This window comes from Culex quinquefasciatus, chromosome 3 (assembly GCF_015732765.1).
Source record: "Culex quinquefasciatus strain JHB chromosome 3, VPISU_Cqui_1.0_pri_paternal, whole genome shotgun sequence".
Classification (NCBI taxonomy): domain Eukaryota; kingdom Metazoa; phylum Arthropoda; class Insecta; order Diptera; family Culicidae; genus Culex; species Culex quinquefasciatus.
This window is the reverse complement of record NC_051863.1, coordinates 40,611,513-40,634,717: the sequence shown is the minus strand read 5'-3', so window position 1 is coordinate 40,634,717 and position 23,205 is coordinate 40,611,513. Positions and strand designations below refer to the sequence as shown.

The window sequence follows — 23,205 nt, the reverse complement described above, 5'->3', positions numbered from 1 at the left end:
ATTTCAATCATAACTTTTTTTTAGGTTTGACAAATAAAAGTTTTGCGAAAAAAAAAACATTTTGTGGTTTTGTACATTGAAAATTGAACAAAACGTAATAACAATTTATAAAACTGAAAAATACACCTTTATGCTTTGCGCAAATTGTTTCCCGATTTTTTAAATTTGCATTTTTTATTTGTATGAAACTTTGTTCATACAATCCCTTTGTCAAGAAGCAATTCTGCATGATTTGTTTTTCAATAAAAGTTTCAGAAGAAATTTTTCGATAGATTTTGTGGTTTCGGCAAGGTTGTGGAAAAAATAGGCACGCGAAAAAAAAAAGATTTTTTGTTCAACTTTTTATCACTGAAAGTTGAATTCGCGAAATTCGTATTTTTTTTTATTTTAGAAATTATTTGATTTGTTTTAGGGGATAATTAAATCGGTGCAAATGGATTTTTCAACAATTATTCCTACAATTTCAATAAAAAAATAATAACTTTTGGTCTACATGTATCAGATGTTAGTCAGTACAAATTTCATGAATTCGAATTCCAAGGTGGAAGGTTTCTAAGTGGACTTTGGTCCCTCCTGATCTAAATACTTGTGTGATTTTTCCGAATTCATAAATCTGTATAAATCTAATAAAATAAATTTAATTTCTTTAGTGATCATCCCCATTCCACAACTCAAACACATCACTTCCATAATTTCACTCAAATAACTTTTGTTTCACTTTCCGAAGTGCATTGCTCTCCGGTCCACAATGAACATGCATCGTGTACTTGTGTGCATGCTTGCACTTGCGGTCCGCCTCCCCGCACACATTTGCGTTTGATTTTCTGTTTGATTTTATCAGCTTGCCGATACAATTGCCGTCCAAGTGGCCCTCGTCTCTCTACTGCTCCTGGGTTGATGGGTGCGGACTTTTGCTGCTCTAGTTGATTGGGCCTGGTATGTGCTCTTCAAGCTGGTCTGTTTGTGTTTTGTGGGTTTCGTCGTCGGTGTGCACTCTTGTGTCTTTTCTTTTATCGAGAATGTTTAAAAAAAAATACATTTTAGGTTAACAGTTAAACTATTTAAATTTTTCAATTCGAGTATCACTTGAATGAACTTATTTTGCAATAAACGTAACTTAGGTCAACAGGTGCCAGATTCCACACCGGCGACGATTTAGACCACGTCAAAGAGATTACCTGCCGACGCTTCATAATCCACATATCTCGTGTAAACAAACAGTCTCACGTGAACAAGATACACTGTACACACGTTTGCTGATCGTTGTTCCTTGAGAGTGTTAGATCCTATGGCGGCGTATCACAGTTCCATTCCGGGACCATCTTAAGTTTCGAAAGGGTCACCACCGTCATAATTTGACTACCGTTCGATTTGCTGATGATATCGATTTAATGTACTGCACTGGTACCACCAACCCCCCTCCAACTTTGACTTGCGTTGCGTTTGGTTCGTATACAAACCGGAGTTCACCGGACTGGGCGTGAAACTAAGGGAGAGCCTCTCGGGACCGTTCACATTACGCGACAGGTGTGTGACAGCGACTGAATTAGTTCGGTCGGTCGACCCGGTGGGGTTGGTTTTGTCTTGTGTTGCCGGTTCCTTGCTTCGCAAGAACTTCTTTGCATGAGTACAGTCTAGGTTCTTATTCTGGCAGGGGTATTTTCGTTCTGCTTGTTTTGATTTTCCATTGATTTTCGGCTGGTAAAGTGGGTTGGGAAAAGTTTATAATTGCGTAAAAGTTTTGCAAGTCTTTGGTTACCCAATCCTTTTCACTTTTGAAGCAAATTTGAAATTTACTGTCGCTCCATTTGAAACAATTTAAAATTGAAACAAAAAACATTAACATAAAAAGTAGCTCACTTCATCTGTACACGACGTACGTTATTTTGTAACAATATTTGGGTCAATCTCCGCCGACTCACACGAAATCGGAAAAAGTTGTCCAGACCCCTCTTCGATTTCTGCGATTTTTTTTTTTCCTAATAGCAATGCACGAGCCTTAAATACGTTCAAAACTTCATTACAGTCCAGACTCGAATATCCGAAGCCTCGATTTTCCGATGTTTTGATTATCCAAAGTTCGATTATCCGAAGGTTTGTATGGAATTCAAATAATCGAATCACGAACAATTTTTTTTTTCGTATTTCATATTTTCTTACTTTTAACATCAGATTCGAGTTCTGCGACCCCATTTTAGTCAAATTTGAATGGTTGAATGGGTAAAATAAAAAAAGCATTTTTTTCAAAATTACAACGCCGCCATCTTGGACTTAACAATTCTAAATTACTTGAGAGAGGGCCTCGTGGCGCGGTGGTTAGCGGCTTCGGCTGCCGATCCCTAAGTTGCTATGGGGCGCGGGTTCGATTCCCGCCTTATCCTCCTGGCCTTCTATCGGATGGAGAAGTAAAACGTCGGTCCATTTGCGTAAAAGAGGTTTTGGGTGACTCACCACACATAACCTTCGGACGCCTAGAAATGAGCAGAAACTTGCAACAGAGCCCACAATAGACCCGGGGGTCGTTAAAGTGGATTGCTTTGCTTTTTTTGAGAGAAGTTTAGGGGTCAAGACAACAAAAAAAAAAAAACAATTTTCGTGCTAATGCACAGAGTGTTTCAAAAATGCATTTTACACTAGTTCAGTTCTGGAGTTTTTTTTTGAAAAGGTCCAATAAACCAAATTTTAAGTGCTTGCTTTTTGGGTGTTTTTTAATACCCCTGACTCAAGGCGGTTTCAAAAACACCCAAAAAGCAAAAACTGGAAATTTGGTTTATTGGACCTTTTCAAAAAAAAACTCCAGAGTTGTTTTGCAATCATTAGTTTGCAAAAAATGTAAGATTTGATGAAAACAAAAATCTTAGCGAATAAAAATATTTTGCGTTACTGAACATCGAAAGTTCTCAAAAATTCTTTTTTTTTAATCAACCCTAGCATATTGAACATGATTCTAAACGCAGAGAAATACATATTAAATTTATTTCAGCTGATTGCACTCAAATTTCCATTGACGTTTCGAAGTTTTTTTTGAAAAAATATTTTTTTGCCTCCTGAGTTTTCAGGCTAAGTTTGAAGTGAGCAATTCTCTACGAAATCGGTCTTTTTTTTAGAAATTTAATTTTTGTATTTTTTAATCCGACTGAAACTTTTTTGGTGCCTTCGGTATGCCCAAAGAAGCCATTTTGCATCATTAGTTTGGCCATATAATTTTCCATACAAATTTAGCAGATGTCCATACAAAAGTTGTGTGTGAAAATTCAAAAATCTGTATCTTTTGAAGGAATTCTTTGATCGATTTGGTGTCTTCGACAAAGTTGTAGGTATGAATATGGACTACACTGAAAAAAATGATACACGATTAAAAAAATTGGTGAGTTTTTATTTAACTTTTCAAAAACATTTTTTTAAAAAAAGCGTAATATTGAATGTTTGGCCCTTTTGAAATGTTAGTCTTGGTTTAAAATATTTTTTTCGAAAAGTTTGGAAAATTTCACGAATGTGTCATATTTTAACATTGAAAATTGGGCATTAGTTGCTGAGATATTGACATAAGAAAATGGTGGGTTGTTTTGGTGAGACTTAGAAAACATCAATTTTCCTGTTTTTAAACCATTGCATGGCAATATCTCAGCAACTAAGGGTCGTATCAACAAAGTTCAAAAAAGCGGAATATAGAGAATTTTCTCAGCTTTTCAAAAATATATTTTTTTCCAAAGTGGGCAAACATGTGCACTAATTAAAAAAAAAAATTCACTAAAGTACTTTTTGATTGCAAATTTGATTTTACATCGAAAAATGTAGGTTAAAAATTTTTGCGACCAATTTTTAGATTTTTTTTTGAAAACATCAGAATTGATTCAAAAATTCATAACTCGGTCAAAGATTTTTTGCACAACCTGGAAATTTCTGAAAAGTTGGCATTTGATGTCCTCTAAAACATATCAAAAAAAAAAATAAAAAAATTAAAAATAGTGTTTTTTGCGAATCAAGCTTTAGTAACAAAAAGTAAAATTAAAAATCCGCAAATTTTTTTATCGCGTATAATTTTTTTTCAGTGTAGTCCATATACATACTTACAACTTTGCCCAAGACACTAAATCGATCAAAAAATTCCTTCGAATGATACAAATTTTTGAATTTCCATACATCATTTTTTGTATGGACAGCTGCCAAATTTGTATGGAAAATTATATGAACGAACTAATGATGCAAGATGGCTTCTTTTGGCATTCAGAAGGCACCAAAAAAGTTTCAGCCGGATCAAAAAATACAAAAAAAAAATCGAATGACCGAAATCTCAGAGAATTGCACAACAGAGAAACTTCTTTGGACACGGTGGCGTTACGCTTTTTATTTTGTCGATTTCTCTAAACTATACAATATTTTTGTAAGCTTAAAAATGCGTTTTGTAGATCTGAACAATACTTACAAATTGCATTTAAAAGATTGTAAAATTTTTTCGACAACCTGCTAAATTTGAGTCAGTTAAAAAATCAGCAAAATAATAAGGCACGAAATCGGTCTATTTCTAAGATAATTTCTCATGAGCAGAAGAATATAATGTGGTTCAGTCTCACCAATATTCATTAATAAAATAACCAAATTTAAGCAAATTTCAGGTTTCTGATGAGGGTAGTACCAGGTAGTACAAATTTAATTTAATGTTTTTTGTTAAAAAAAAATTCAGTAAAAAAATAATTTTGTAGCGATTTACAGACAATAGAAGGCAATAAAAAAATAGTAAATGAATGTCATTTGTAAAAAATGATAGATTAAGAGATATTTTCAGTTTTTATTCAGAATAGCTTTTTTAATTTATTTTTTTGATTCACAGATCGGAAATAGTTATGATTGTATAAAAATAAACATCACACATAATAGATGAATTTATTTTTTTTAAACTGAAATAAACTATTTTAAAATAACAATGTTGTGCACTCTTGTATAATTGCATATAAATAGTACCAGAAACCATTGAACAAAAAACAAATGTGACATTTCTTTCCTAAAATTTGGTTGATTTTCCTGACATTTTTTTGTTTTTTTTTGCCTTTAAAAAAACAAAATGCAAATCTTAATTTCAGCTATTTTCCTTGCAGCTCTAGGAATTCCCTTCTCCCGCAGCCCATAACACGACGTCATCCACTCATTTTGCAAATGGACTTTTTTCTTGGGCAGTTCGAAGTGTGTTATTGAGAAAATTAGCACCAACTGCTAGGGCTTCCTTCCAGTTCGCCCAAGCTGTTTGTTTGCTCAGCCATACCCGTTTGCTCATTCTGCGAACCCATTTGCTTGACACTATTGGGAATCGAGTCGGACTTTTCCCATCAGAAGTGGTTGACACGAAACGTGTTGGATTCAAAATTGTGGAATGATTTCAAATGTAATTATGTCTTAAACAAATGAAAGAGTTTCACGCTGCAAACTCAAGGTTTCTCTGTAATTTGAGACTAGAGTTGTCCAGCAATCCCGTTTCCTGCTAGGGGTTGATTATCGATTCGTTGGATTTTGGTTGTCAGCGTGCGCGTGTGGCTGTTGTTGTAGGTCGCGTGAAAATACACTGTCGAAATCCCTGTCGCCAGAAGCCTGAGGTCATCGGGCCAATCCTGTACTAATGTTCCCACTAAGCGCACACCCATAACGTAGGTGTAACCCGCATACCAGGTGCTCGTCAGCATCTAATTGGATTAATGTCCATTGCTGGTGGCTCAGATTGGCAATTATTGTTCAAGTTGTGTGCTTTATTTGGGTCACTGAAAAATAAAGAGCTTTGGAAGTAGAGTTATAAATAACGGAGTTCATGATGTCATCATAACTTTTAAAGGAAGAAAAGTGTACTCTGAACATAATCTTTTACTTCACAAATGTGTACCGTGTGAGGTTATGAACCCCAAATAAAAAGCGTTGAATTTTTAGTTCGTGCCTGAGCAGCGGACATTGAACCCAGTTTCTAACTAGTGTGAAAATTTCAACATTCAAACACGTGTCACAACGGCAATTAACTGATGGAGCTGGCAACGGTAGGGATGGCGGTGTTTGTGGTGGCACCGCTCGCCTCCGAGGGCGTTTCCCAGTACGTTTCGTCCTTGTGGAGTTCATCCTTTTCCAGCTGGCGAACCGACGGCGATTTCAGAACTAAGCCTGCAAAGATTGAATAGTTCACTATTAGTTAATCTAACACAAATGATAAAAATGCTTTTGCAGTGCACAAGATTAACAAGCAAACTACCGATTTAAACCGTGAAGAGTTCCAATTACTTGCTAAACCGTTTCTTTGCTCGTTTGAAAATAATATCCGCTTTGAGAATGATAAACGGAACCTGTTTGCTGGTCACGGCCACTGGTGGGGGTTCAGCTCGCGGAACGGTCACAACACTTTCGACGGTTGTCTCCAACGGTTCCACGTTCCACCAGGGATCGTCCCGAAATTGGTGCCGCGCTGGTAACACTGCGCCAAACAGGTTGCATCGCAATACGAGACCTCGGGTGTTAGTAGGGAGTGTTAGTATCGGTTAGTCAGAGCGCGTTACCTGTAAACAATCCGCCAACAATTGCGATGAGGACGGTCAACAGGATGGCCAACAGTTGGTAGGCTCCTTGCTTCGCTGCAGTGCGTCCAAATCCCTGCAAGAAACAATAACTTAAGAACTTACCCAAAAATAGCAATTCATATTTTAACACACCCCAATGACAAACTCTTCACTTTCGTGACCTCCCATTGTCGAGTTGACGGCCGGTGCCATGGCCGGGAAAATGGTGGTCAACGAGCTACCATAAGTTTCGGTCGTGGCCATCGAAGCATAGATGGCGGAGAAGATGGCCGACAGCAGGGCTGGCATTCCGTGCAGATTGTTGACGCCGCACGTGTCAGACAGTCGAAGGCCGCCGGACAGCATCGCCGGTGTCAAGAATCGGTATCCCAAAACGGAGATCACCCCAGCAATAACTCCAACCAGCAGCGCTCCAAACGGATGAATCATCAGGTTGCAAATCGATCCAACGGCAACGCCACCTGCCAGCGTCGAGTTCTGGACATGGACCATGTCGAACTTCTTCTCGTGGGACACCAACGCCGAAATGGCAAACGTAGTCACGGTCGCTCCCGCCAGCGAAAGATACGTATTGATGATGGCACGTTCCTGGTCGGCACCGTCGACCAGCGCCGAGTTGAAGCTTGGCCAAAAGATCCACAGGAAGATCGTTCCGATCATGGCAGTTATATCCGAACTGTAAGAAGAGCCCTCCATCGGTCCCGCCTTGGCGTTCTCCTTCGACGGTCTCATCACAAAGCTAACCGCCAGCCCAAAGTAAGCCCCAAAGGCGTGCACCGTAATTGAACCCCCGACATCCGCCACCTTCATCAAGTCCAGCTGCAAGTACTCATTCGCCGCAAAAATCGCAATTTCAAAGATTCCCATGATCAGCAGTTGCATCGGCGTCGTCCGGCCCAACAGTGCTCCCATGCTGATCAGTACGGCCGCCGCGGCAATGTCCGCCCCAATTAGATTTTCCAACGAGAGTGGAATCCGGCCGTCCTCCATTTCGTAACATCCGCGCATAATGATGGCCCACTGGATGACCAGGGCGCCCACCAGCAGGTTCAACCCGGAGGCACTGAATCCGTAACGCTTCAGGAAGGTCATCAGGAACGCAAAACCGATGAAGATCATCACGTGAATGTCCTGGAAGTCTGCAATTGGTTGTTTTTGCTTTAGAACGCATTTTTTTTTATAAATGTAATTGTAAATTATTGGAAACGATAGTTCTCTACGATTTTAAAATTTCATTTTCCATTTTTAATGCATTTGCTATGTCAACAGAAGAGCAATTCTCTGAGATTTCGGTCATTCGTATTTTTTTGTTATTGTTAATCCGGCTGAAACTTTTTTGATGCCTTTGATGTCTTTATAATATTCCATACAAATTTAGCAGTTGTCCATACAAAAGTGATAAATAAAAATTCAAAAATCTGTATCATTTGAAGAATTTTTTTATCAATTTGGTGTCTTCGGCAAAGTTGTAGGTATGGATAAGGACTACACTGAAAAAAAAAATGATACACGGTAATTTTTTTTTGTGATTTTTAATATCAATTATTGTCACTAAAACTTGATTTGCAAAAATAAACTTTGTTTTTAATTTTTTTCGTTTTCTGATATGTTTTAGGGGACATCAAATGCCAACTTTTCAGAAATTTCTAGAATGGGCAAAAAATCTTTGACCGAGCTAGGATTTTTTGAATAAATACTGATATTTTTCAAAAAATCAAAATATCGGTCGCAAAAAATTTTCAACTTCATTTTTCGGTGTAAAATCGAATTTGCAATCATGCAACATTTTTTTTATTTTTTTAATGGGTTACATACATGTAGAAAATCAAAAAATTCACATTACAGAAAATTTATTCAATTCACTAAAAAGATTATTTTCCATCACTCCTGAAAGTTTCTTGAAGATATTACATCGACGTCGTCGTGCTATCTTGTCGCACCCGCCATTTTGACGTTCCGAGAAAAACGCGTTTTAATGTTTGACCTTGAATATTCAAAAACGAGAGCACGCAATGTAAACAATAACAAATACGTTTTGTTTGGCTCACCATTCTGTGCATTGTCCCAAAGTTTGGTTGAAGTTGGTTGCTGGAGTCCCGAGTTATAATTACAAATGTTTACGGTAGTCTAGCTTGTACGTGCGACAAACGCATCCTGACTTTCCTGGCCTGAAATCCCTTTGGCCTTTTGTCGCACTTACATCAATTTTCATGGAGTGACAAGATAGCACGACAAGATTGAAACTACTTTCATATGTAAAGTGACAAAAATGCACGGAGTTTTTTCGGGTTTTGTTGAATATCTCAGGATTGAAATCGAATTTTGGGGATCTGCGAAGGTCAAAAGGTGAGGCATTGTGAGCTGCACAAAATGGCGTTCTTAACTCAATTTGGCCCAAAATGCACGTACGACAAGTTAGCACGGTGGCGACGACATGATAAAACTGAGTTAGAGACGAATTTAACATTTTGCCGTGCGCAAAGCGGACTGTCAAACTTTCTGAGCGTTTTTCTCGAAACACCGAGTTGATCTACTAGAGAGCCTATATGGAGAGGCGAAATGTCACTCTCAGGGTTCCAATCGAACTGTCAAATTAGGGTTCCAATCGAGCAACAAGGTCATGTAAGAACAAAGTCGGAATCAATTTAAAATCATTTTGGCAAAAAAAAAACGAGACTTATAACAATCAAAAGTATTTTAAAACTGTTGTTGATGATAATCTGATAGTTTTTGTTATGTTTGTGCTGGTTCGGTATAAGAAAAGTGCCAGCACCAAAGAAAAGCTACAAGTTTTTCAACCTTAAATTTGAATGACTGAGTGTTTGAAATTTCTCCCAGAACATTGCATTTCCCTATGATCTAAGGGTGCCACGATATCTTGAGATAGGATGGACCAAATTGGCTGAAATTTAGGGTGAAGACTCTCAAGACGTATCCCGTGTGCATGACGAAGCCCGATTTTGAAATTTTGCTTAAAAAAAATACAAAAATCAAAAACTGACGATTTTTTATATGAAAAACACAAAAAAACTTTTATCTTTTTTTTAAATTAGTTTTTCGAAAATCGCACACAAAACCGGTTTAACGAGTCTTCACCAAAATTTTGAGTCAATTTGGTCGAGGCAGTGTTGAGATATCGTGGCACCCGTATTTTGAAACTACTAACTTAAAATAGCTTTATCTCGGCAATGCTTCAACCAAATCGAGCCAAACATTTCATTAGGGCACAAAACCAAAACGTAAACATTCGAGATTATTCCACTATTCCATTCATTAGTACACTCCCTACATGCCCTTTAAGAATCAGATTAATAACAAACAATTTCCTACTGAAAAAATCAAAAACACAAAAGGGCACATAACCATGTTCACTGCAAACCAAAAAAAAGTTCAAATGTGCCCTTTTATTTTTCGTTAGGTTTTCGTACTTGAGGAACTTTGTGTGTTATAAAATGAACTTTTCAAACATTCTTAACACTAATTCACTTAAAAAAAAGTTTGGTTTACTTTTCACCAAGGATTTTTGCAGAGAAAAACTTCGTCAAAAAACAATATTTAATACGGTCCCGTGGCTGCTGTTTAGTACACTTTTGAAGAATTTTTATGTTTCACATGCCTTATCTACACTATTCAATCACAAAACTTCACCAATAATCAAAATTTCTACTGAATTCCTCATAATTTATAACTAAACAAAAGGGCCCGTAAACATCATTCAAAACAACAATTCGGTGACAGCGCTTTAGTGTCCTTTCAGCTCTCTTCGAAATTGCATTTAGAAAGGGCCCATTATGAACAACAGTTGGAAATTTAAAAGGGCCCAATAACGATTTTTTTTTTTAAATTATGAGTTTTATTGCGAAAATCAACAAAAAATAAGAAGCATTTAAGCTGAGTTGAGGATACTGATGTGTTTTATCGTATCATCAGAAAAAAAACCATCAGTTTTTAAATAGGAATTGAAACAAGTTGTCCACTTTTTGCAAGCGATTTTCTCGAATCGCGGTTTTTGGTTTTGTGCCCTAATGAAATGTTTGGCTCGAAATGCCTTCAAATTTGTTTTGATAATAGATGAAAATGTTTATTTTACTACCCTGAAAACAGATTTTAAATGAAATTTAGTGTGTGCTCACACCAACCTCTGACTTTTTTGTCGATTTACATGTATGTAACCCCTTAAGTACTTTAGTGAAATTTTCATAAAGTGCACCGTTTTCAAGTTACTGTCATTTTTAGGTAACTTTTTTGAAGATAGTCGCAGTTATTTTTTTTTTAAATTAGTTCCCATGTTTGCCCACTTTTGAAAAAAATATTTTTGAGGCAGGAAAATTGATGTTATCTAAGTCTCACTCAAACAATCCACCATTTTCTAATGTCGATATCTCAGAAACTAATGGTCCGATTTTCAATGTCAAAATATGAAGCATTTGTGAAATTTTCCGATCTTATTGAAAACAATATTTTATTTTTTTTATCAAGACTAACATTTCAAAAGGGCGAAATATTGAATATTTGGCCCTTTTTAAATGTTAGTCTTGATTTATGTATTTTGTCAATAAATCGCTTAAATGAAAAAATGTTGAAAAGTATTACTTCTCAAAACAAGTGCTGAAAAGTTCAACTTTTCAGCACCCATTTCAGTGCTTAAGAGTAGAACTTTTCAGCATCTATTTTGAAAAGTGTTGCTATTAGTTTCTGTTATTTTTGGTATAGAAAAGTAGGCTATTGTTGCTCAGAAGTCTTTTTGTATCATTAGTTTTTTTCATACAAGTCTCCATACAATTTTGGGGGCTCTTCATACAAAATGGGCTTGTAAATGCAAAAAATCTGTATCTTGAAAAGTGATTCTTTGATCGAGTTGATGTCTTCGGTAATGTTGTAGGTTATGATTAGGACTTTTCAGAAAAAAGGTGAACGGAAAACTAAAAATGAATGTCCCAAAATACGTATTTTTTTATCGAATTTTCAGGAGATATGGTTTAAAATATGTGAATTATTGAAAAAATAGTGTTTTTTGAAAATTATCGAAAATCTGGACAAAAAAATATAAAATATGTTTTTTAACGCAATACCTTACATTTTTTTGATAAAAGTACCATTTTAAAGTTATGGCTATTTTGAGGTATAAATTTAGGTTTTTTTAGTTTTAAAAATTATTCTTAATAGAAAAGCCTCTCAATAATTTTGAAAAGCTATGAAAATTTCCTACAGTATGTAAAAAAAGTATTTACACCCCTTGGGCACTATGCACATTTTGTGATGAAATATGTAAAAAAATTAAAGTTTGACAGGAACCTAGTACTACGTTTTGTTCAAAAACTCATGCCAAACATTTTGCTACAAAAAGCTCATGAAAAGATGATTTCAATAAAAGTTATATAACAAATACTATTACGAAAATAAAAAGGCGCAAAAAAGTATGTACACCTTTCAAAAATTAACATAAATAATGTTATTTGTTGACAAATCACCATAAATCCAGTCTCTCAACTCCAAATAGGCATCCTTGACTGATTAAAAATAATTTGGATTGAATATAAAGTTTACTAACTACTTAGTATAAAAGTTTATATAACTCTGGAAATTCTATATAAAACTTATCTAAACTTAATTTTGCAAACTTTTAATTCAACTAAATGTCAATATATTACCATATAATTGCTAAATAAACATTTTGGAGTGGGTATAACACCGTTTTGGGGTATTTGTATCGATAGAATAGATTTTCGTTGGAATTTCGTACCAACCCGGAATTACGTCGTAGGAAAATCCGCCGGCATCGAACCGGTCCACGATTCACAAGTTAACCTATGTGGAATCGGAAAGGGCATAAAATTTCCGATCTTTTGATACCCAAACATCTAGGTTTTCTTTAAAACCTACGTTTTTAAATACCTAAGCAAAAACGTTGTTATGGTTTCGTTTGAGCAACCTGCCAAAAATGTATGGAATTTCGTAATTTTTGTTCTCGTGGATCAAACTTACTTTTTGCCCAGGTATTTAAAAACGTAGGTTTTAAAGAAAACGTAGATGTTTGGGTATCAGAAGATCGGAAATTTTATGCCCTTTCCGATTTCACATAGGTTAACTTGTGAATCGTGGACCGGTTCGGATGCCGGCGGATTTTCCTACGACGTAATTCCGGGTTGGTACGAAATTCCAACGAAAAATCTATTCTATCGATACAAATACCCCAAAACGGTATTATACCCACTCCAAAATGTTTATTTAGCAATTATATGGTAATATATTGACATTTAGTTGAATTAAAAGTTTGCAAAATTAAGTTTAGATAAGTTTTATATAGAATTTCCAGAGTTATATAAACTTTTATACTAAGTAGTTAGTAAACTTTATATTCAATCCAAATTATTTTTTTAATCAGTCAAGGATGCCTATTTGGAGTTGGGAGACTGGATTTATGGTGATTTGTCAACAAATAACATTATTTATGGTAATTTTTCGAAAGGTGTACAAACTTTTTTTGCACCTTTTTTATTTTCGTAATAGTATTTGTTATATAACTTTTTATTGAAATCATCTTTTCGTGAGTTTTTTGTAGCAAAATGTTTGGCATGAGTTTCTGAACAAAACGTAGTACTAGGTTCCTGTCAAACTTTAAATTTTTTACATGTTTCATCACAAAATGTGCATAGTGCCCAAGGGGTGTAAATACTTTTTTTACATACTGTACATGTGTCACCTCATTAACCTGTAACTTTCAACTGACGATAACTTGGGATCTGTTGGTCCGAATCTCAATGTTATAAAATGAATCTTTTTTCGAAATTTTCTGATCTTTTTAATAAACATATTTTAAAAAGTGTATAATTTATTGCTAAAGTTGAAATTTTCTGATCTTTTCAATAAGGCCATTGCAAAATTTATTTTTTGTAAGTTTTTGTCCCACCCCCTCAAAAATGCATCAAAAAATCTGATGGGGAGTAAAACAATTATTGCTGAAAATCTAAATTTTTACATCAAAATTTTTTACAATTCATTGTAAACTATTTAAAGGTACACATCATAGTCATGGTATTTAACAGGCCTGTCCAACCTTTTCGGCTCAATTTTTACATTTTTGATCGTCAAAATTACAATTGTTAACTTTTTCATGGTTTCTTTGATGGAATCGGTTCTCAAATGACCAGTGAACATAGCTTTGATAAAAGTTTGAAAAAATATTTTTGCATTTCGTTTTTATGTAAGTTTTAAGTTTTAGATTACGTTTCGGCTTTCGGTCACTTGGTAAAATCAAACACCAGTTTACTTTCTTCTCCGACGTTTCGGTTCATATAGAACCTTTTTCAAGGAATCTAAAATTTATTTGGTGGTAAAATTGGGCACAACATAATTACAAAGAATCTTACCGAAAAGAAGGTGCTTTTCGTCTGTTGGTACTTTTCCAAGCACTCAACTGTCAGGTGGTGGGAAATACTAATAAAGGGTAAATTTTAATTAGCCAAAATTAGCATCACTTTTGTTTCCGTGTACTCACACGCTTGCGAGTCTGGCCACTCTCCAAGATTCGCTCGTCCCATGGAGATTTCGACTCGAACCACAATACGGTAGCACCAGAAAATTATCACACTTCTCATTCGGCGCGCCAACTTTTTAAGATGGCAGTACAAGTGAAAAAAAAACGACTATTGTGTGTGTTATGTAAACATTATGTGTTAGTATGTGTGTTGTCCCTACTGTTTGTGTTGTTTTTATTTGGTTTGTTTTGGTTAGCATTCCTTTTGTTTTGATGTTTTTAATTTCATGTAAAATTCCAGCATATGCAGCATGTAGGTTGTCCGTGTCCGTCCGTTTGTTCACTGTTTTGTCTGTGTTTTTTATGTGACAACTCTCCAAGATTGGCAGATTACTCGATTTCATTGAGCGATCTACTATTTTGACGGAGTCAATCCCGATAGAGTGTTCCATAGCTGTTGCGTGTTGAACCAATGCTGATTTTTCCTTCGCCCAGCTGATCTGTGGATCAGTGTTTGTGTAGCCCTGCTGTCTCAGTGTTTGTATCCTCTTGATGTCCGTTTTGTGTCCGGACATCCTCTGTTTCAGCTTTGTTGTTGTGAGTCCAATGTAGCATGCATCGCAATCATTACACGGGATGCTGTAGATCACGTTGCTTTGCTCTTGTATTGGTGTTTTGTCTTTCACTAGTGGCAGCAGTGTGTTGACTGTTTTGGTGTTCTTTGTAGCAATGTGTACGGTTGGATATTCCTTCTGCAGTGTTTTGGTTATCTGTTGTGTAAGTCCAACGATATTGGTGAGAGAGTAGAATGTTTTTGTTGTTACTTCATTCCCACTCTCTTCCATAGCTGTAACCGTCTCTTGCTGTGTTGTTGTCGTTGTTGCTCCCTCTTGTTCTGGAATCTGTTGTGTTTGTCCTAGCCTGTTCAGCACCCGACTGATTAACGACCTGGGATAGTCATTAGCAGCGAGATGTTTTCTTACGGTGTTTTTGATCTCCGATAAATCGATGTTCGTGGACAAAGTTTTCACTCTGTTGGCAAAGTTGAACGCAACATTCATTTTGTGGTGTAGAGGGTGACAAGAGTGGAAATTAAGGAAGCGACCCGAAGCGATGGGTTTATGTACCACTCCGTGCGGATTGTTTGGTCTTCCCTTCTGATCAGCGTCATGTCTAGGAACGGTAATCGACAATTTTGTTCTACTTCCACAGTGAATTGAATGTGTTCGTTTTGCTGGTTGAATATCCCTTGCACGTAGTCGATCTTGTTGGCTGGCAGAGCAAGGAAAAGGTCATCAACATATTTCCGGATGATTTCAACTGGGAAATCCAAGCTTTCAATGGCACGATCAAGCAGACATTCGGTGACCCAGTCGGATACTACAGGGGATACTGGATTGCCCATCGCAGTTCCAAACTGTTGAACGTAGTATTCCCCATTAAAGGAGAAGTAACTACAGTCGATGCAGAATTCTACAAACTCGCAAAACAGACTTTTGCAGATTTCTGTGTGCGGTTGTATCTCAGCCCAGCGACTTTTTATGCTGCTGATTACCAGATTCTTTGGGATGGATGTAAAAAGCGCTACTACATCGAAAGATACCATCACATGGTTTGGTGGTAGTGTGAGGGCGTTTGCATACTGGCAAAACTCGAACGAGCTGCGGATGTTGTACTTACTGGTCATGGCATTTTGTAGAATTCTGCAGAGGTACTTAGACAGTGCATAAGACGGGGCGGTCATGCAGGGCACCACTGGCCTCATCGGGAGTCCGGCCTTGTGGGCTTTTGGTTGGCCGTAGATTTTGGGACAAACCGACTTGCGTGTGGTTAGCTGCCGAGCTTCTTTTTCGTCGATTAAATTTAGTGTTGTCATACGCTTGACGATGTCGTTGTTGTCCGATTCAAAGCCAGAAGTTGGGTCACGAGGAACTCTTTTGTATGTGTGAGGGTTATCTAGCAGCTGTTTCATTTTGGCGATGTATTCTTCCCTCGGGAGAATAACCGTCCTGTTCCCCTTGTCCGCCTTCAGCACCAACAGTTCTGGGTGTTGCTTCAAGAACAGTTTTGTTTTGATTTCTGCTTCTTTGAAGAAAGTCTGCTGTGGTGTCTTCTGTGGGTTGTTCTTCATTGTGTGTATGTAGTTTTGTATGTTGTTGGCAACCATACATCGTGCTCTGCCCTGTACTTCCAGATCTTTGTTGCTTTTGATGACCGTTTCTGTATCAGCAATTAAGTGATAGATCGGTGCTTCGGCTAAATTGTTGTGTGGGAGTGCGAATTTGGGTCCCAGACTGAGCAACACTTCTACCTCGGGGGGCAGTGTGACTTGTGGTGCGTTTAGCAGGGCTTTTTCGTTCAGTGACGGTAATTTTTCAGTGTAATGATTGCGATGCATGCTACATTGGACTCACAACAACAAAGCTGAAACAGAGGATGTCCGGACACAAAACGGACATCAAGAGGATACAAACACTGAGACAGCAGGGCTACACAAACACTGATCCACAGATCAGCTGGGCGAAGGAAAAATCAGCATTGGTTCAACACGCAACAGCTATGGAACACTCTATCGGGATTGACTCCGTCAAAATAGTAGATCGCTCAATGAAATCGAGTAATCTGCCAATCTTGGAGAGTTGTCACATAAAAAACACAGACAAAACAGTGAACAAACGGACGGACACGGACAACCTACATGCTGCATATGCTGGAATTTTACATGAAATTAAAAACATCAAAACAAAAGGAATGCTAACCAAAACAAACCAAATAAAAACAACACAAACAGTAGGGACAACACACATACTAACACATAATGTTTACATAACACACACAATAGTCGTTTTTTTCACTTGTACTGCCATCTTAAAAAGTTGGCGCGCCGAATGAGAAGTGTGATAATTTTCTGGTGCTACCGTATTGTGGTTCGAGTCGAAATCTCCATGGGACGAGCGAATCTTGGAGAGTGGCCAGACTCGCAAGCGTGTGAGTACACGGAAACAAAAGTGATGCTAATTTTGGCTAATTAAAATTTACCCTTTATTAGTATTTCCCACCACCTGACAGTTGAGTGCTTGGAAAAGTACCAACAGACGAAAAGCACCTTCTTTTCGGTAAGATTCTTTGTAATTATGTTGTGCCCAATTTTACCACCAAATAAATTTTAGATTCCTTGAAAAAGGTTCTATATGAACCGAAACGTCGGAGAAGAAAGTAAACTGGTGTTTGATTTTACCAAGTGACCGAAAGCCGAAACGTAATCTAAAATAATTGTAACGGTCGTGAAAAACTACAAACGTAAGTTTTAAGTGAAAAATCGGTCGGATTGATTTTTGACGTAAAATGTATTTCAAGCTTTTGAAAAAGCTATGTTCACTGGTCATCTGAGAACCGATTCCATCAAAGAAACCATAAAAAAATTGTAATTTTGCCGATCAAAAATGAAAATTGAGCCGAAAAGGTTGGGCAGGCCTCGTATATAACAACAATCTTGGCCGTGGAATTTGTAAAAAAAAATCCCGAAAATAGCAAAAATTATTTGTTTTTAGATCCATTTGAAAGGTTCGATGATTACACTTTCACTCTTAAAAATGCCCCAATTTTGTATTCTCATCAAACCGATTTTGATTAAAAACAATTCTTTTTATAAAATGTTACCTTACTTTATCACGATTATTGTTATTTTGCTTTAAAATTTCTTTAATTTTTCTTTTGCTGTTCATTACTAAAAAAATCTTTTAAATGTATAGGAATTTGTCAGTTTGCAGATATTTTCGAGTATATTATTTCCAGATAAGTCTGGTTTTAATTTATGTCAATTACATGTCATATCCAAAATGTATTTTTATTATTATTACTTGGAATTAGTTAGTTTTTATTATTTATATTCCTGCATTTTCTTAGCGATTTTCATATTGTTTAGGTTGTCCTCTCCGTTATCAAAGTTTAATTTCAGCTCGGAAAGTTAACTCCTCACAATGGATCTGTTCAGCCCAACTTTGGTTTTGTTTTCATTTCCAAATAACCTAGAATTAGTCATCTTGTGTTAAAATTAATAGCTGCACATTTACAATTCAATAGTCCTTTGCAATTATTTCATTTCACGTTTACAACACTGTAACGCGATCGCGCTCGCATTCTCCATTACATAATTGCACACACAGATCTTTGCTCACTCACGTGGGTACTTGGGCAGATATTTCTCTTCCGCGGCGCCATGTGACGCCTCCAGTCCGTTGCCGGTTCCATTTTTCGGCAGCAGCTCCTTCGAGTAGTCGGTGAAGAATCCAAACACAATTACGAACACAATCTGCACGACCAGCAGCAGCCCGTAACCGGCCACCGAGGAACCCGGCGTATGCATCCTGAGGCAACACTACACTATAAAACTTATTCCAAAAGATAGAAGGTTTTCCGGATCGGTCCACGCCGGTCGTCGGTTCGCTGAAGACTGATCTGCGCGTCGCAGGTCCACGGCCGAGCCCCGAAAAATAAGCACTTGTTTCGATCGGCTGGGCCAGTACCAACTTTCTGAAGTGGATTATCTGTTTCCAGCGGGACTCCTCCCCTCCTGCGTGTTATAAATTAATTCTAAATTGTACGGTAAACAAGCCTACCCTTGAATTCGGGCCGCTGACGGTAGTAGTAGCATTGCTGCAGATCAAAACTGCTCCCCCCAGCAACGAGAAGGGGGAAATTGTGCTAAAAATGTGCCAGTAAACAGATTATGCAAACAGCGCGAAGCTGCACAGAGGTCGTGTTGCCCGGTAGTTAGTTTTATCACTGCTGATCGGATTATCAATCGCATCCATCATCCGTAATCAGCTCGCCCAACTCGGTGAGATCGGGTGACCCCGAGGATCAGCTGAGTCCAACTTGGCCCACCGTACCCTAGAAAGACACAGTTTTCTTTTCGAAGGCAATTTTTGAAGCATCGTGGGAGAACTTGAGTCTCGTGCTCTTGAGGAAATCTTCCAATAAATTATTCAAGCTTTTCCTAACCAGTCGCGGCGGCTATCGACTTGGCTCGTATATCACACATCCTCGAAAATTCGGCCCGTTTTCTGTTGTTGTTGCTGTTCGAGAGCAAGAGTCGTTCCCTCTATCAAACGGCTTGACCGGGTCTGGGTTTTACGATGAATTTTTAATTTGCGGGGAAAATCGCTTCAATCGAACCACTTCAAGGAGGGGGAAAATTGCTGGCAAAACAAACAGAATGCACCTTCTAGTGGGAAACTGTTGTTCGGTTTTAGAAATTGATGGTAGTGGCTGTGCAGCGTGCAACTTACCAACGGCTATTATTGTCACTGTTGACAAGTTTGATGAGATTTTGCATGTCGTGGAAAGAATGTCGTCTTAAGGGTACACATCAACCGGAAAAGTTGTTAACTTCTTCTTACAAAAATGTTACAGTTATGGAATACAATCCTAAACAAATGCGATAGTACAAACCGTCCAACATTGTTGTTGGGAAGGATCATCGTCCAAAATATAAATTCTGAAAAGTTCGTTACGCAATTAATTTCTAGAGTTTTATTTAGAAAGTCCTATTAACAGATGAAACGCAATAGCCAATCTAACGACAACAAATACATTTTTGGTAATGACTCCAATCAAGATTTTACCCTAGTAAAATTTAAGGTTTTAAGCATGCCATAATAGTGGTTTATGCAACATGTTGCGAAAATAAGATTTTTTCAGCACTAGTCGTACATTTACCCAACGAGGTTTACCGAGTTGGATAAATACGACAAGTGCTGAAAAAATCTAGCTTTGCAACTAGTTGCTTACAACATTTTTTGCAATTCCGAAAAAAACGCTTTTTGAATGTCATGTCAAACGCTAAGTAAATTCATATTGGAAAATGTTACTTTTTGCAATTCCGTCGTGAAACTACTTACTTTTCCTGTCATTCTTGAACGACGAAATAGCCTACTTTTCTGTACCAAAAATAACAGAATCGAATAGCAACACTTTTCAAAATAAATGCAGAAAATTCTACTTTTCAGCACTCAAATGGGTGCTGAAAAGTTGAACTTTTCAGCACTTGTTTCGAAAAGTAACACTTTTCAACATTTTTTTAATTTAAACGATTTATTGACAAAATACATGTAAATTTGACATAAAATTTCACTCACTGTGTGTTTTTTGGAATTGCAAAAAATGTTGTATGGAACTCGTTGCAAAACTTGATTTTTTTAGCACTCTTCGTATTTATCCAACTCGGTGAACCTCGTTGGATAAATGTACGACTCGTGCTGAAAAAATCCTCTTTTTGCAACTTGTTGCATAAACTACTATTTCAGCATCCATTTAAGTTCTGAAAAGTTGAACTTGAAGTAATAATTATCTGTTTTAGAGTTTGACACTTATCTTGCCGACGAATAATACTATAAATCAAAGGGTATTTTCTCGTCGTATTTAGCCAACTTTTGTTGGAACATGTTGCAAAAACTTGTTGCATAATCTTCTATTTCTCTATTTTTAAGCATCTACAACTTGGGCTATCCTGGCTTTCATCTAATAATTCACAAAAAATAATTGTTCGACCAATTTTTGGACTTTAAAAAGTTTTGTCGAAATTTAAATATTTTAGAAAATTCCAGGTTTGGAAGTTTGATTAGCTTTATGCAACTTGGCCAGTGTTTAAAAAAATGTCAACTTTGGCCATATTAAAACGGAAAGTAGGACTATTAAACAAAAAATGGTACACGGAAAAAGTTTATGATTTTTTTTTATTAACTTGTGTTTTCATCAGAATTCAATTTCCCAAGATCCATATTTTCATTTTTTTTATTTTTTTGTTAAGTTTTAGGGGACAACAAACAAACTGCACATTTTGAGTCATAGAAAAGTATTGACACAAATTCCGCCGCATATTTTTTTGCATAAAATGTTTTTGTTTGAAAAATAGAAATTATACTCAATTTTTAACAAAGACCTAAATTTTTAATGTGACATTCAATTTGGATTTAAAAAAGTATTTTACCGATTTTTGTGCAGAGTTTTTAAGATAATGCCACTTAAAGTTTAAATTAGCTGAAAAATCCATTTTAGATTTTTTTTAAAAATATTTCATACTGATTTTTTTTTCGAAATGTTGAGAAAATTTCCCAAAGAGTTATTGAAGATTGGAGCACAAAACAAAAGTCCGGTTGACGCATCAAACAATAAAACCTTTTGTTTTTTTTCTAATATTCGAATATCGTATCGTAGGCATGTATATATATATAAAAAAAGCTGAGAAAATTAATTATTTTCTGAATGAAAAATCAAAATCAAAATCAAATTATTCGCTCTACAGCATTGCCTTGGCGTTCTCGATTGCGAGATTCCTACTCGAAACAAGGTGTTCGAAGGCTTGATTGTTGAGGCAATTGCAAACCTCTTTTTACACCTAAGCTTCCATCCATCCCGGGATTCGAACTGACGACCTTTGGATTGTTAGTCCAACTGCCTACCAGCGACTCCACCGAGACAGGACCCAGGGAGACGACTCCTACACCTGGACTGAGCTAACGACCTAACCTTTTAGGTTAGTCAGGAGCCAACATTTACTTCCCGTCCGACGGAAGGCGTGATCAGAAAAATCTCGTCTTGAAAATGCCACCGGGACCTGGGATCGAACCCAGGCCGACTGGGTGAGAGGCAATCACGCTTACCCCTACACCACGGTCCCGGCACTGAATGAATGTATATAAAAAATAATTGAATAAAACATAAAAGCTAAAAAAATTGCAAGGATGATTGAAATATTCCAAGAAATTGAATTCAGCTCGTGAAGCTTGAAGATTATATATTAAAATAACAATTTGATCAGAAATATTGCCATATTCGTTAATTTCACTTGTTCGGAAATTGTATGTATCAACCTTTCTGAATATTGAATAATAGCCCAAAAAGTAAAGTGCTTCGCTCTACGATCTAGTTTCTTCTGTAGTTTTCAGCACTCAGCAACAGCTATGGTCTTATAGGACAGCTCAACATTTTATAACACTTTGCACAGTCTGGTTGGCAACTTTTCACACCTAATTAAAGTGTTTTTTTCTGATAATGGGATAGTATTATGGGAGCAGAAGATGGTTATTCTCGGTAAAGGTAGTGTGTAGCTACTTAATTGAATCATAAACTGGACATTAAATGTTTTTAAATGTTTATTAGAGATGCTTATTGTTTAAATTTACAGTTATTGGATGGTAACAAAACTTAGAGGATGATGAAAATTATTGCATTCATTTGAACTTGACTATAGCAGATTTCGTTCATAGTGGTCTGATTCAGAGTTTATGTTTTTTTTAAATATTTAAAAGTTTGAAAAAGTTGTATTTTCTGACTAATACTATTGTCCGTCAACTTAAAATTAAATCGTTTGCGAGCTGCGCCCGCTCACGAATCGTCCTGCATCATGGCGGGCGTGTACGAGTTGACATTCTCGATGGGCGTTTGGAGGATCACTTTCCTGAATATTAGATAGGAGATTCCTCCAAGCAGTATGTAACCGATGCCAACCAGGGAGATGATGGCCCATGCCGGGATGGCCGTACCACCTGAATCGGAGAGAAAAGCGTTTAGCGTTGACAAATTTGCTCGGAATGGTTTACTCACGTTTGTAGGTTCGGGTAATCGTTCGTCGACCACGTAGAATCTTACGTCTGGCTTCTGTTTCCTCGAGGCAAACGCTCAGTACCACTGTAGAAGTGAGGTTGGTTTTGAAATTTTAGAACACATTCTTTGACTTTTGTAATCACTGGTGATGAGTCATTTGAAGGGCGTGTTAGTACAAACATGCCCTACTCGAAGAAGTTTACATACCAAGAAGTATTGTGAAATAGAAGGCTTTCCTCTTTAGCAGCTGCATTTTGAAGCACTTTAATTTATGTTTTTGAATGAACCAATATTTATTCAAATTATCTTAAACAATTCAACCTTTTACGAATTTCGTTGCTGCTTTTCCCAAAGTCGCACAAATACTATACTTGCCTCTATTGGCAGTACATAGTGGAACCTGTTCGTTCGCCCTTAGTGGATCAGGTGCGCTACTGATAAGATAAGATATCGGCGAACTGCTCAACAGTGTATGCGTGTGTTCACCAGGTTGAAATAGTTTGCAACGATGAGTAAACGGATAAGATAAGAACGCGATCCACACACAGCAGGGAAGTTGTGATGAAATAACGT

General features: G+C 37.0%; 2 protein-coding genes across 3 annotated transcripts; both read right to left on the bottom strand.

The window, feature by feature from the left end:
- Positions 1-5,832: 5,832 nt before the first annotated feature.
- LOC6044685 (ammonium transporter Rh type A) lies at positions 5,833-18,540 on the bottom strand. Of its 2 annotated transcripts, XM_038264347.1 has the most exons (5): positions 18,208-18,540; positions 6,681-7,687; positions 6,528-6,621; positions 6,318-6,478; positions 5,995-6,138 (listed from the first exon to the last, which is right to left on the bottom strand). In XM_038264347.1, exons 1-5 carry the CDS (start codon positions 18,389-18,391, stop codon positions 6,133-6,135), a joined length of 1,452 nt encoding a protein of 483 aa, XP_038120275.1. In that variant the 5' UTR covers positions 18,392-18,540; the 3' UTR covers positions 5,995-6,132. The 2 variants fall into 2 exon arrangements, with proteins under 2 accessions (XP_001862160.2, XP_038120275.1); XM_001862125.2 differs by lacking the exon at positions 6,318-6,478 and having other exon boundaries at positions 5,833-6,138; positions 18,208-18,535.
- A 3,623-nt stretch (positions 18,541-22,163) lies between these two features.
- On the bottom strand, positions 22,164-23,012 carry LOC6044684. Its single transcript, XM_001862124.2, has 3 exons — positions 22,840-23,012; positions 22,633-22,716; positions 22,164-22,574 (listed from the first exon to the last, which is right to left on the bottom strand). The coding sequence occupies exons 1-3, from the start codon at positions 22,883-22,885 to the stop codon at positions 22,414-22,416; spliced, it is 291 nt and encodes a 96-aa protein (XP_001862159.1). The 5' UTR covers positions 22,886-23,012; the 3' UTR covers positions 22,164-22,413.
- Between the last annotated feature and the right edge of the window lie 193 nt (positions 23,013-23,205).

Coding starts and splice junctions, on each gene's coding strand:
- LOC6044685 (XM_038264347.1), bottom strand. CDS start 18,391: ATGCATACGCCGGGTTCCTCGGTGGCCGGTTACGGGCTGCTGCTGGTC. Junction 6,622..6,680: donor GTGAAGAGTTTGTCATTGGG/GTGTGTTAAAAT, acceptor TGTTTCTTGCAG/GGATTTGGACGCACTGCAGC. Junction 6,479..6,527: donor TGTTGGCGGATTGTTTACAG/GTAACGCGCTCT, acceptor CTAACACCCGAG/GTCTCGTATTGCGATGCAAC.
- LOC6044684 (XM_001862124.2), bottom strand. CDS start 22,885: ATGCAGCTGCTAAAGAGGAAAGCCTTCTATTTCACAATACTTCTTG. Junction 22,717..22,839: donor CTATTTCACAATACTTCTTG/GTATGTAAACTT, acceptor TCACTTCTACAG/TGGTACTGAGCGTTTGCCTC. Junction 22,575..22,632: donor GATTACCCGAACCTACAAAC/GTGAGTAAACCA, acceptor TCTCCGATTCAG/GTGGTACGGCCATCCCGGCA.